Here is a 13,557-nt window from a genome sequence, read left to right on the forward strand (position 1 = left end):
CTCACTTTCCTCCTACTGTCACATCCGTTGTTATGGAAACATTACCTTGTAACTTTTTAAGCGAGTGAACTCACCCATGAACCATAAGCATATGAAACTGCAGACTGGTGTGTATGAGTAAATGATACATTAAACCCCACAGCAGAAGAAAATGTTCCTCTAGTGTATGTAAATCTAGTTAACCACCACCCCACCCCCTCAGCACATAGCTTACAGCTCTCCACACCTGCCTCCACCTGTAGGATTCCATTATTTATGTTGACAGAATCAGCCTGAGGACGATTTTGTGGTTATATTTGAAATGCTATGGAAATATCCTGCCACCTATATTGAACATGTTAAGTTCATCAGTTTTCAAGCAAAGCATAGTGAACCACTGCTCATGTGCGTGATATCAGCTGTGGCTCAGGAGGTAGAGCGGGTCGTCCACTAACCGGAAGGCCGGTGGTTCGATTCCCGGCTCCCCTAGTCCGCATGTCGGAGTGTCCTTGGGCAAGACACTGAACCCACACTTGCCCTCCGATGTATCATCGGATGTATGATTGTGTGTGAATGATTAGTTCCCATTGCCTGTCTGCGAACAGTGCTGTATGAATGTGTGTGAAAGGGTGAATGCGACCATTACATTGTAAAGCGCTTTGAGTGGTCCAAGTGACTAGAAAAGCGCTATATAAGTGCAAGACCATTTACCATAATCTTTTTCCATGTCCCATATAATGTGTATAGACTTTCTTATGTTAATTTTATTTTTATGTTTAAAAATTTGAGCAAAAATTGACTAGAAATAACTAAAACAAGCCTTTTGTGTAAAAAATAACAAAACTAGTTTACCTAATAATTTTCCCCACTACCCACCTGCTCTCTCAGTGTCACATGACCTCTGTGAGTCCACTGCCATTTCTGAAGCAATCCCTAGGGGGGAGGTGAACCTGTTGGGGATTAGCCTACACAGTCAACACAGTGACCACACAACCTGTCCAGTCACGGTCACGGGCTGTAACGCCAGGGCACCGACAGGTAAGATGCATCACTTTTGTTTTCTCAGTTAGTTCAAATAATGAAACATTTCAGTTGCGATAAACATTTTGTAAAATGTTGTTAATACATGTTAAAGCCGAGCACGTGGAGAGCAAATTAGGCCAAGAAGCTGTCAAGGATGATCTCCTGATCCTTCTACCACACCAGCCTGGGTGTGAGTCAAGTTAACACCTGCCCAGGGTCAGTATTACTTTACATTTACACCAATATTTTCTTTTATTTTCTAAATAGCCACGCACTGTATGCCAATGTTTTCCCAGTAAATTATTTGGCCTAATTGAATCAAATTATCTCACAACACTCTGGTTTAGTTCAGTTTGTGTTTTAAATAGGCCCTGATTAAACATTATGTCATTTGTAGACATTAGTTTGTTATGGTGATGTGCTTCCTCATGTTAGGTCTTGAGGTGTTATTTTTGTCCTTCTGCACATTTCCTAGTAATGGTGGTCACATTGTTAAGTACTCTATTCATAGAGCACAGTAGGCAAAAGCCCAGTAGACAGGATTACTGGTCTGAGTGCACAGTTGGAGTGAAACAGGGACTTCCCACTTGCCAACAGCTCATTACTTGCTGTGTCTTGTACTCTGTCTGGGCCTTAGTGCTTCTGACATGTAATAACAGTATGTAACTCATCTGTCATTTAGAGCCACAACATGGCTGGTGACAGTTTGTCAGGGTGCCGTCAGACCTAATTTCTGTTGATTGGATTTTTATTTTTTTTGAACCAAGTATTTATTGACGTTCATATGTATTAACACATATCTTTTAGTTTACATCAGATTTTTCTTTCTGTTACATACGTACATATGAAAAAGGTTATTTATGAAATGTATAAACTGAACAGTCAAACAAATAACAGTTTGGCAAACAACTTAGGCTCACTGGACTGTTTCTGACATTCTTCTAAATCACAACTTTTACAGTTCTGAGATAGCATAGATTGACAATGTTTCACATTGGTAGATTGAAGATTTGCTTACAGGGCCCCATCTTGTTGTGAAAATGTCCATCTTAAGATGAAGGTGTGCTGTTATCTTCTCACATATACCTTTTTCACTCTCTCCTGCCACTGGGGTATAGCAGGAGGGAGCGGTTTTAACCACAAGACAGTTATCATCTTCCTAGCTATTAATAATAGGACATGTAATAGATACCGCTTCTTTTTTTTCCCCATCTTCCCTTAGGGAGTGCTCCTATAATATAAAATTGTGGGGTCAGAGGTCAATCAATGTTTAATATAGAAAATAATTCTTTTTGAATCCCTTCCCAATAGTTTTTCAACTTTTAAGCATGTGTTTATTAGTTTTTGTTTGCAGTTTACAGCAAATCAAACAAGACATTCTTACAAGCAAGAAACAGAGCAAACTTTTTCTCCATATTCTCCCTCCCTTCCCCTCCTCCTCTTGCTAAATAAGTAAAACATTAAAATAAAGCAAAAAGGAAGGCAAAATAATAATAATAATAATAAATAAATAGATAAATAAAAGTAGACAAATACTGATAACAGTTATATGATGAATTTCAAGGGTGTTTCAGGACGTTATATCACACATTCTACTCCCTCAGAGCCTCCTCCTGCTGAAGCAAATTACCAACATTAACATCATGTCTTAAAAAACTTATAAAAGATCTCCAGATGTCATCAAAAACATGATGTTTCTGTTTAATAATGTACGTTATCTTTTCCAATGTCATGTTTGATGCCATCTCTTTAATCCATCTTCCAATTCTTGGTGCATCAACGTTTTTCCAATTAAGGGAATGGACAGTCCCAATTAATTGGATTTCACATGTGTTTTTTTCCCCTCCCTCTCCCTCCTCTGTACAAACTCGCTTTATGTGACACCATCACACACCAGGATCCTTCCTTCCACTCACCATGGCGTCCCTGGAGGAAGAGCTGACCTGCTCCGTGTGCCGAGACATCTTCAGCCAGGCCCACCCCCTGCCCTGCGGCCACAGCTTCTGCCCGGCCTGCATCCGCGAGGCCTGGAGCGGCCAGGGCGAGGACAAGGTTCAGTTCACCTGTCCCCAGTGCCAGGAGGAGCACGGCGAAGTGCTGTGCGACTGCTGCTGCCCCTCCGAGGCAGAAGAAGGGCAGCCGTCGCTGGCCGTCAAGACCTGCCTGAGGTGTGAGGTGTCGTTGTGTGCTGAACACCTCCAGCCCCATCTGAGGAGGCCGGCCTTCAGCACCCATCTGCTGGTGGAGCCGCTGGGCGACCTGTCCCAGCGAAGGTGTCCGACGCACACAGAGATATTCCGCTACTACTGCGCCGATGAGAGGGTGTATGTGTGCGGCGACTGTCTGCTGGAGGGAGGCCACCTTCAGCACAAAGTGAAAGCGCTGAGACAGGTGGAAGATGATCTGAAGGTGAGCTGGAATAAAAATAAATGCGGCGTTCATAGGTTTTGTTTCTGCACCAATGTGAGGCTGCCAGAATACTGAGAGTGTGATTTCACAGGTCATTCTCCAGACGCTGCTCAAAAAAGCAGAGGATAAGCTGAAAGATGGAGAGCGACTCCTCAAAGAGCACGAGAATATTGATTCCAGTATGGCTGTGAGTAACAATATTTAAACTAAACACAGTGCAACATTGTCTGTCTCAGGAGAAGATGTTTTGGCTCATTGATAAGACTCAGACCGACCTGGCTCCGCTGATGATATACAGTATATATATGGTAACACTTTAGATTAGGAACACATATTCACCATTAACCAGGTGCTTATTAATATGCATAGCCTAAGTAGCTTACTAGCTCCTTCTTAGTAATTATTAGTAACCTTATTCTACATAGCCTTATTCTACCTCTATTACACCATGAATCAAGATTTTTCCTGATATTATCTCCTAATTATCGCTTATTCATTGTAAATGAATGCATTAATGCTATACTAATTCAGAGTGATAAAGGAAGAATTACTGTTCTTGTGCTACTGCCCCTGTACAAGGCCCCAATAACCCACTGGTTATTCACATCATTATTCAGAAACAACAATGCATTCATTTACAATGAATAAGCGATAATTAGGAGTTAATATCAGGAAAAATCTTAATTCATGGTGTAATAGAGGTAGAATAAGACTATGTAGAATAAGGTTATTAATAATTACTAAGAAGGAGCTAGTAAGCTACTTATATGCATATTAATAAGCACTAATGGTGAATATATGTTCCCTAATCTAAAGTATTACCGTTTATGTATCAGTCACTGATCTGGCACCGACCACCGCTCCTCCATTGCTGCTTGCAGGAGTCTCAGAATAAGGATGACACGCAGGTGGAGCGGCTGGGCTCGAACCTGCAGGTTCATGTGAAGAAGCTGGTGACGGCCCTGAGGGAGATCACCAAGACGGAGAGACAGCAGGTCATCCAGCAGGTGAACGAGGACTGCTCTAAAGTGAAAGACGACATGAAAAAGACACTGAGCATCCAGCACTACCTGGCCTCGCTGCTGGCTGAGACAGACCCCTTCCTGCTCATCTGGGTAAGATCAGCACCAGTGTATTCACCTGGAAAAGGTCTGAGGTGTCTAAATGAATTATTGATACAGTTAAGATTCTGAAATATTTCTGGATTCCTGCAGCAGCATTATACAAATGACAATGGTCATCCCTTGACTTTTCCTCACAAAAGCCTCAACAGATATTGGATGGATTACAATTAAAGTTGTTACAAACATTAATAATCATCTCGGGTTGAAACATAACCACTGTGAACCCTTAAAGCAGAAGTAAGTGATATATTTGTGTTAATATAAGTCTTAAATAGTTATATCTTCCGACAGCAATCACTTACATAGAGTGTTTGGTCTGAAACACGGGTCTGTCAGTCACTCTGCTCTGCTCTGAGCCGAGGAGAAAACATTTATCGTATCCTACAGTTTTTATCCAATGAGGAGAGAGAACGGCATGCAGGGCTGTGTGTGCAGCCAAGGACGCCGTGAATGTGGCGACGTAGGGACGAGGACTGTTATGGTGCGTTCAAGGAAACTCGTATTTTTCCGACCGTGAAGTGGTACCAGTTCGATCTGGTACGAGTTCACCGGTCGGAAGTTACGAGTGGCCGTTATAGTGACTTTCACCGGTAAAACAGGTCGGAAAAACACGAGTGGGTTGCCTGGAACGCTACAAAGTCGTAAGTTGTGACTTGAAGCTGTAATTTACGATTTCAAAAGCCTGCCTGGAACGCAGCATTAGCGAAAACGACCGGACCACTTACTTCTGCTTTAACTTTTTATCCAGAGCAATAATTCCACTTCATGGCCCACTAATATCTTCTCAGAGAACTTTTTAGAACAATATTTATCTTTTTGTTTGATCAAACTCAAACCCAAACTTTATTTATTTATATAGCACTTTCATACATAATAAAAATGCAACACAAAGTGCTTTACATGTTAAAAATGTCTCTTGGGGGCGGTGCGTGGCGCAGTGGTTAAAGCGGTCGCCCCATGTAGAGAGTCCTCAACGCAGGCGTCCCCGGTTCGAGTCCCGCGTCGGGCAGACCTTTCCTGCATGTCATTCCCCCTCTCTCTGCCTCCCCCTTTCCTGTCTATCTCTACTGTGCTATCAAATAAAAGGCGAAAAAGCCAAAAAATATACTTTAAAAAAAATGCCTCTTGATTTCCCCCCTCCCTTTTAATTCTTCCTGTTGCCAACCAGCTATTCCAGGTTTTGCCATAAATGTATGTTTTAGTGCAGGATCAAACTGAAATAGGTCTACAGTATGGTTATAGGAACTGAGGTCCTATAATTGTCTAATCACAGTGACAGACTTTGACGAAGTAAAGGTTTTGAAACATTTTGATGTTTTAAAGATAATTCCATCTTTTAAAATTCTGAAACATTAGCCTATATTTATTTTGAACACTTTTCTAAATATATATTTTTCCACCAAAACTGTACTGTTCTACCAATGGTTGTTCCCTGGAGTCGTCCACTGGGCCACAGTTCACAGGCTAAGAACCACTGTTCTGGTGCCATCACCTGGTCAAACTGCAACATACCAAATGCCCCACTGGGGAACTCCCCTAGCCCCTCCCTTCCCTAAAACCTGTTAACCTGGTCAATGCTTTTGCACTTTGACACTTACATTGCTTTAAGCCACATGCAGGTATTTGTTCATTATGTTAAATGAGCACACTAATGTTTACTATATTAACACTAAACACTAAATGCAACTGTAGTAGTTGATATCATTTTGCAGCAGAGTTACAGAGCTGCTACAGGATCTGTGGAGGGTTTGATTTAGTTTCCATTCATTCATGCTATTCTTGATACAGTAATGTAGCTTATATGTTGGCCTTCAGTAAACAAACTGATGACAGCCAGAGTGACGTGTACAGACAGTTGAATGACGATGTGAGGGTAAGACCTGTGAAAATGCTTAAATACTTTTAAATGGTACCAAATTGGTGTGAAAGTAGGATATAAAAACTGTTAGATAACTGTATGATACTACTACAACCATTCAGTTCACCTTGGTACACAAGGCACGTATCGGATTTTCTGGAGTGTATTTTAAGTAGGTGGAAATAGCACTGATGTTTACAATTTAAATCCATAGAGGATGCTGTCGTCAGTTAGAGCTTGTTAGTGGGTTTAAAAGAGTCCAAGCAGCTACAGTCTGCAGCATGACTGTTGTTATTGGTGCTGTCAAGGCCATGGTATCATGGAATAAAGACGGGGTTGGTTATAGTTTAACCTTGCCTTTGTCTGCTGTCTTGTCCCGCTGGGCTCATTCACAGGAATAACTGTAAGTCTTTCTTCAAATGAATCCTGTCATGTCTTATGTTTCTTAGCTGTTCTTGACTCTTCTTTCCTCAGGCCTTTCAATCAGATGACACAAAGTAAGTCCCGAATAAATCAGTCATGTTACGTTCGGTGTGTTGATGTGTGTATTTTGACAGTTCATGCCTGTCATGAAATGTCTGTGCTGTAAACGACATATAGGCCTTAAAATGACAAACCTTTCAATATGTGTTTTCTTTGCTCTCTCTCTCTCTCTAGGTTACTAGCTGACCTGAACTGTCCACTGTTCGTCCCTGACACTGTCAGTGTGGACAGGAAACATATCTTGGAGGACATAGAGAGCAAGTATCGAGACTTCATCACCTCCACCCTCCGCTGTCTAAGTGAACTCAAGAGGGAGCTCTGTGAGTAGCAGATTTAGTCTCATTTATTTAAGGGAGCAGTTTTATGTTTTGGGAAAATTTACTTGTTCACTGTTTAGTTAGATGGGCAGATACATCTTCATATCTGTTGGTTAATTATAAAGCTGCAGCTACTGAGCACAGCTTCGTTTAGCATAAAGGGTGGAAACAGAAGGAAACAGAATGACTAGCACCTCCAAAGCTCATTAATTAACACATCTAATCTTTTTTGTTTAATCCTGCTCGTCATCACACACTGAAACCTTAACTTGTTAATTTTACACTTTGATTTTTGTACAAACTAAATGAACACTGTGTGCAGGTAGATTTCTTTCTTTCTTTCTTTCTTTCTTTCTTTCTTTCTTTCTTTCTTTCTTTCTTTCTTTCTTTCTTTCTTTCTTTCTTTCTTTCTTTTCTACACAGCGCCATGTTAGCTGTTTCTACCTGTTTCTAGTGTTTGTGTTATGCTAAGCAAACTGACTCCAGGTGTAGCTCCATGTTTAACAGACAGACATGAGAGTGGCATCAATCGTCACATCTAATGAACACCATGTAGCAAAATTTCCAAAATATTTAAAATTCCTCCAATAATGAAATTTTATGTACATTTTATTTACTTATGTTTTATTACATTCTGTGATTTATATCACAGGTTTTTAAAGGTGTGATAATTATATAAAAATGCTTTGTTTTTATTTCTCCACACTGTGGATTCTGTTGTGTTCACCAGAATCATAATTAACTGGCAAAAATGACCACAAATAATGTGATATAAGCAAATAAATGATCATAAATATTATTTAATTTCCTCCTCTGACAGTAACCAGTCCTTTGACTCTGGACACAAACACTGCTCATCCTCTCTTGAGCGTCGCTGATGACCTTCGCTCAGCAACGCGCGTTAAAACCCGTCTGCCCTGCGCTGCTCATCCAGAACGTTTCGACCACTGGCCGCAGGTTCTCACTGTCCAGACTTTCTCATCTGGGACTCACTACTGGGAGCTGGAGGCTGAGGGATTCTGGGACATTGGTGTCTGCTATAAAAGTATCGGACGCAAGGGAAAAGAAGACAACGCCTTTGGGAACAACAAGGTAAACAGTATGTGTCTCTTGGTTTAGCTGCTAGCTCTTCGAGGTACTATATGCCATATTTTTTTTAACAGTAATTAGCTGTTTTCATAAAGAAATATATATATCAGTATGGATCTTCTATGCCAGTGGTATTTGAACTGACATGAACTCTTCTCTGGCACCTCTGAGATTGTTTTGTCTCGCTTCAGTGAAATGAAAAGGAAGTTTTGCTATAGGAGAAAGACAGAAGTATTGTGTTGTGAATCAATAGTCTGTCTGAGCCCTGAAGCAACAATATTTTTTCCATCAAATAGACCCTTGTAGAGCAATTTACAACATTTATACTAAGGTTTCAAAATTTGACACAGCACTGCTAATATTAAAATACACCCTTCTGTTGAAATATACAATATAATCAAGGTACACTATGGTTTGTTGATGAGCCTCTTTACATTTTAACCCAAATGTTCCTTGTGGTCACTTCACTCCCCAGGTGTCGTGGAGCTTGACGCAGCAGCATGACAGGAAGCTGGCGGCCTGGCACAATCGCAGGAAGACCCGCCTCACGCACCAAATGACTGGCAATCGCGTCGCTGTAGCTGTGGACTATGGAGTAGGCACCATCACCTACTCTGAGGTGGGACCATCTGGCAGCCTGACCCACCTCCACACTTTCTCCACCACGTTCACCCAGCCCGTGTGCTTGGGCTTCGGACTCTACAAAGCCGAGCTCAGCAGCAGCATCTCGATTGTGAAAGTCTGAGGTGAAGGAACCGGGAAGGAAAACCAGAGAGAAACCAACCCTGTTGGAAACTGTGCTGGTTTGACTTAGATAAAGCTACTCCAAGACAATTCAGTTCTGATTAACTTTCCACATTTGGAACCACACGAGTTTGTGCTGGAACTTTTGCCAAATGGAAGTTTTTAGCTGAGCTCGTCCTCCGAAACCACTGAAAACTGTGATCAGGTGATAGCGGCATGGAAATGATTTCCAACACACAACAGTGCGAAAGGACCACTGATGCATGAATATGAGGCGAATTTGATGAAAGCAAATGATGACTCATTTGAAAAAGGCCAGAAAATTGGTTTCCGTAGCAAGATTACAAGATTACTATGTGTTTTTCATTCCACAGTGATTCAAAATGTAAGTGACTGGCTAGTGAGGAAACACTCTGCTGCCAGCTTATCAGACACACCGAGCTAAAACTTGAGCTTAAATCAATAGCCCACTTCAGTATATGCTAATGCTGTTTTTCAACTTATTTGACATTTTGGATGCTCTATGTTATGGTGCTGTTGAATTTGTTTGCACCACACAACCTTTTCTTGCATAGTCATACATGTGAAACTAAATGACAGAAGTTTTTTTTTCCTGTTTTTGGAGCTGTGCACAGGCCTACTACCTCTGTTTGAAAGTTGAATTCTGTGTATTTTTTCCATTGATGTCTAGCTGTGCCTATATATTCTCCATCGGGCTGGTGAAGAACGTATAATCCAGCCTTATATATATCTGCTAAAGCGTCTGGTGCAAAGGTATAGTTACACATCCACAGAGCAGTGGAGCCGCAAATGTTTTCATTCACATGAAGGTGCACAAGCAACCTTGATCCTTTTTAACTCAGCTTGAAGACACAAGAGAAGGAATCACTGATTTGATTGGATATTAAAGAAAAAAGGGGAAAACAACTGCCACTCACTCTCTAACTGTACTCTTTGAAGTCTCTCAGATACCCAATTATCATCCTATTTTCTTTATTTCACTGTAAAGGTGAGTGGGCGGATGAAACATAGAGGGTGAGAAATAAGCAGACGGAAAGGGGGGTGGCTGAGAGAGAGAGAGGGAGCGAGAGAGAGAGAGACACACACACAGGGAGAGAGACAGAGGGATGAGAGCGTACTCCGTCTTGGTTACACTCAGTTGGACTGCCGTACGGTGAAATATCGTGATAGAGGAGCAAGACAGGAAGGATTTTTTGACTGTATTAAAAAATCCTGCTGGGACTGTTCTCACCTGATATGGAATACAAGCTTGTGCAGATGGAAAGAGGTGATCATCTCTATTTTTCATTCACTTTTAATACTAGAATTGTACTTTATAGAGCAAACAGTAGTCTGGTCACATTACATCACTTGTTTTTAAGGTTAATAATAGATAATATTGCACTGTGATCCCTTCCTTTTGCTTAAAGACTATCGATTGGCATTTCAAAATGTTCATTTGGAACTTAATTGAGGGCAAAAGTGACTCGTAAGTTGAATGTGTATGAGGTAACAGACAGGCTGTTGCACCTGAAGAGAAAATCAAATAAACTGCAAAAGTAATAACTAGTGCATGTGTAAGTGTGAAAAAAAAGGCAAGTGAGAGAAAAGTGTGTGTGTGTTTGTTGTGTGTGAGGGAATGCGTGTTGAACAGCGCTGGGAGGGAGGGAGTGGGGGATACGTGTAAAAGACAGATGGTCACTCAGTGGAGTTGTTCCCCTACTCCCTCTCTCTTTCTCGCTCCCTTCTGGGTCCTACATCCTTCCCCTGTCACCTCTCCAGAATCTTACCTCATCTGTTTTTTTTCTCTCCTCCTCAGCTCCCCTCAGCATCTTTTGCATCCCCGTCGCCACCATTTAAAAGCCTGAGCTGGGATCTTCACTTCCCTCTACCTTTATCTCTTCAGATCTTTCCCTCTCCTCCCCGCCCGCTTCCCCTTCTGCCTTCTTGTCTTATTTTTTTTTGCTGAGGAAATCAACTTGAAAATACCAAGAGATTTTTCTGTGACTGTCATTCTGGCCCCCCACTGACACAGCACGTAGGACACTGGGGAGATTTGGGATTTGTGGGGGCAGACACACACACACACACACACACACACACACACACACACACACACACAAACACACGAAACTGACAGAAAAACAAAAAGGCTCTGAGTGACAGCTATGGTCAACGAGCCATTCTGAGCTTCATTTGAATGTAAATTCATTTTGTGACACATCTGCTGTGTTGATGGCCACCTGAGTGCAGCTGACACCACTGACACCTGTGTAGAAGTTGATGGTCGAACAGATTTCTCACTTTCTCTCTTAATCCATCGGCTCTGAACTCTGAGAGAGGCTTAAATTTCCACAAGGACAATTTCTTTTCATCATAGCATGTTTATTTACACTTCACGTCGTCCTCAGTGACACTTCTTCACAGTAGAATCACTCACGCATATTAAACTAAAACAGCCAAGGATCAGTCATGCGTCCGTGGTCAATCCACTCTGACCTCCCTCTATTATTGCTGAGTCTGCTCGTGTTGTGGGGACCCATGGGCTCCAGAGGCCAGAATGACACAGAGCCCATCATCCTGGAGGGGAAATGCTTGGTCGTATGCGACTCCACCCCTTCATCCGAACCAGCCGGGAACGCCCTGGGTATGTCAGTCCGCTCCGGCTCTGGGCGAGTGGCCTTCTCCGCCAGCCGCCAGACCAACCACGAGCCCACCGACATGAGCAACCGCACCATGATCATCTATTTTGATAATGTGAGTGTGTGGATGCTATATACCATTCTTTTCTTTTTTCTTTTATAAAAAGGCCATTGTTGTTCAAAACGGTTTCAAAATAGTGTGAAAAATGTGGAAAGCAGCGTGCCACCAAGACAAAAAAATATATACATCACTTTTTCTCCCACTCAGCTTGGGTAAGCGGTTTGCTACTCAAAGTATTTTTAGTCTGAGGCCTGGTTTCTGCCAATAAGATGCACATGTAAATTGGATTCTGACAGTGAGGTAAACACTGATGTTTTGGACTAACCACAAAATCACTGGATTATACTGCATGGACTGTTTGCATTTTCACTGACTTTGTGAAAATGGGTGTATTAAAATATGAATCAGGAGTTAGGAGGAAGTCTGAGATCTAACACAATAATGTTCCAGCTGAGTCTGGAGGGAGTAAAGGTAGATAGAGGGAGGGTGAGGCATATTTCTTTATTAGGTCCATGTTTTTCTCTCTGTATCCTTCACTGTTTCATGTATAACATCCTGTATCGTCTCTTTGATCAGATTCTGGTGAATGTCGGCACTCATTTTGACCAAGAGAGCAGTGTCTTCCTGGCACCAAGGAGAGGAGTGTACAGCTTCAACTTCCATGTTGTAAAAGCCTATAATAGACAAACTATCCAGGTAAAGCACCTCAACTATGGCACTTAGAGTTGTTACTCCAGTGAAGCAGCACACACTCCCTAATTCCTCTACGTTGTCTACTCTAGGTCAGCCTGATGGTGAACGGCTGGCCAATGATTTCAGCTTTTGCAGGGGACCAGGACGTGACCAGAGAAGCAGCCACCAATGCCGGCCTGGTGATTATGGAGAAGGGGGATAAGGCCTACCTCAGACTGGAGAGAGGCAACCTGATGGGAGGCTGGAAGTACTCCACCTTCTCTGGGTTTCTGGTCTTCCCCTTGTGAGGAAGGTGAATGGGGAGCAGGTTGAAGTGTGGTGTGGGTGATAGGAGAGGAGGAGAGTGACTTATAGGAAGGAGTGACAAAGCAGAGAAGGAGAAAGAAGAAAAGTTTCAATCTGTAACTCATTATAAAGCGCATGAAAGAATGTGTTTTATGCAAAATTAAAATAATTATCACCTGAAAAAAAGAACAATGGAAAAAGTGGACAAAAGAGGTTTATGTGTGATTTTACTTTGCTCTGTTTCTGTGTATAAATATTTGATGGGTTGACATATTTTAATTGTGACAAAGTCATAAAGTAGCCATGTGCAATGTGGGCTCCTGTGCATTAGATGAGAACATCTGTCTTTTTTTCATTCAAAGTGTTTGAAACACTGCTGCGCTCCACATGGCGTCCTGTCTCGCTTACAAACGTGTCAGACTTACCTTTTGTTCTGCTGTTGTCATATGACTGATGCTCCTCTATATGCCTGTTGGTCTCCTGCAACAAATGTTTATTTACACAGAAATTTCTATTGAGGAGAAATATCAAAAATAATAAAGTTGACTGAATATATTACCTTTCATAAGTGTGCAGGAAATAATTCATTGTCACACATTTCTTTCCACAATAGACAATGAATCCATCCTATGAATCATTGCCTGATCAACATACAAAAATAACTAGGTTGATGCTGTAATATGCGAGAAAGAGAGGTGTGAAAGTTAAATATTCTCATGCAAAACAGTGCTTCTCCTCCCTCTCATGATAATCTACCCGGTGCCACGGCAGCTGTTTGTAAATATAGCTCTCACCAGCAGAGTCGGTGTTGGCGTGGCCCAAGCAGAGCAGCGTGGGGCAGAGAGTCAGC

At 41.9% G+C, this 13,557-nt stretch overlaps 2 protein-coding genes and 1 long non-coding RNA gene across 3 annotated transcripts; all 3 read left to right on the plus strand.

Moving 5' to 3' along the window:
• Window positions 1-2,878: 2,878 nt before the first annotated feature.
• trim110 (tripartite motif containing 110) lies at window positions 2,879-9,489 on the plus strand. The gene is made up of 7 exons (XM_085804982.1): window positions 2,879-3,411; window positions 3,503-3,598; window positions 4,293-4,526; window positions 6,868-6,890; window positions 7,051-7,196; window positions 8,014-8,285; window positions 8,758-9,489. Exons 1-7 carry the CDS (start codon window positions 2,920-2,922, stop codon window positions 9,025-9,027), a joined length of 1,533 nt encoding a protein of 510 aa, XP_085661108.1. The 5' UTR covers window positions 2,879-2,919; the 3' UTR covers window positions 9,028-9,489.
• A 594-nt stretch (window positions 9,490-10,083) lies between these two features.
• Window positions 10,084-11,104, plus strand: LOC146971027 (uncharacterized). Its single transcript, XR_015038076.1, has 2 exons — window positions 10,084-10,314; window positions 10,846-11,104. It is a non-coding gene; the product is annotated as an uncharacterized LOC146971027 (long non-coding RNA).
• A 157-nt stretch (window positions 11,105-11,261) lies between these two features.
• Window positions 11,262-13,275, plus strand: cbln12 (cerebellin 12). The gene is made up of 3 exons (XM_085804983.1): window positions 11,262-11,783; window positions 12,306-12,425; window positions 12,512-13,275. Exons 1-3 carry the CDS (start codon window positions 11,499-11,501, stop codon window positions 12,707-12,709), a joined length of 603 nt encoding a protein of 200 aa, XP_085661109.1. The 5' UTR covers window positions 11,262-11,498; the 3' UTR covers window positions 12,710-13,275.
• The last annotated feature ends 282 nt before the right edge of the window (window positions 13,276-13,557 follow it).

The sequence above is a fragment of the Trachurus japonicus genome, chromosome 17 (genome assembly GCF_045865225.1).
Source record: "Trachurus japonicus isolate A0001 chromosome 17, Traja_1.0".
Lineage (NCBI taxonomy): Eukaryota > Metazoa > Chordata > Actinopteri > Carangiformes > Carangidae > Trachurus > Trachurus japonicus.

Coding starts and splice junctions, on each gene's coding strand:
- trim110 (XM_085804982.1), top strand. CDS start 2,920: ATGGCGTCCCTGGAGGAAGAGCTGACCTGCTCCGTGTGCCGAGACATC. Junction 3,412..3,502: donor AGGTGGAAGATGATCTGAAG/GTGAGCTGGAAT, acceptor GTGATTTCACAG/GTCATTCTCCAGACGCTGCT. Junction 3,599..4,292: donor ATATTGATTCCAGTATGGCT/GTGAGTAACAAT, acceptor TGCTGCTTGCAG/GAGTCTCAGAATAAGGATGA.
- cbln12 (XM_085804983.1), top strand. CDS start 11,499: ATGCGTCCGTGGTCAATCCACTCTGACCTCCCTCTATTATTGCTGAGT. Junction 11,784..12,305: donor TGATCATCTATTTTGATAAT/GTGAGTGTGTGG, acceptor CTCTTTGATCAG/ATTCTGGTGAATGTCGGCAC. Junction 12,426..12,511: donor ATAATAGACAAACTATCCAG/GTAAAGCACCTC, acceptor TGTCTACTCTAG/GTCAGCCTGATGGTGAACGG.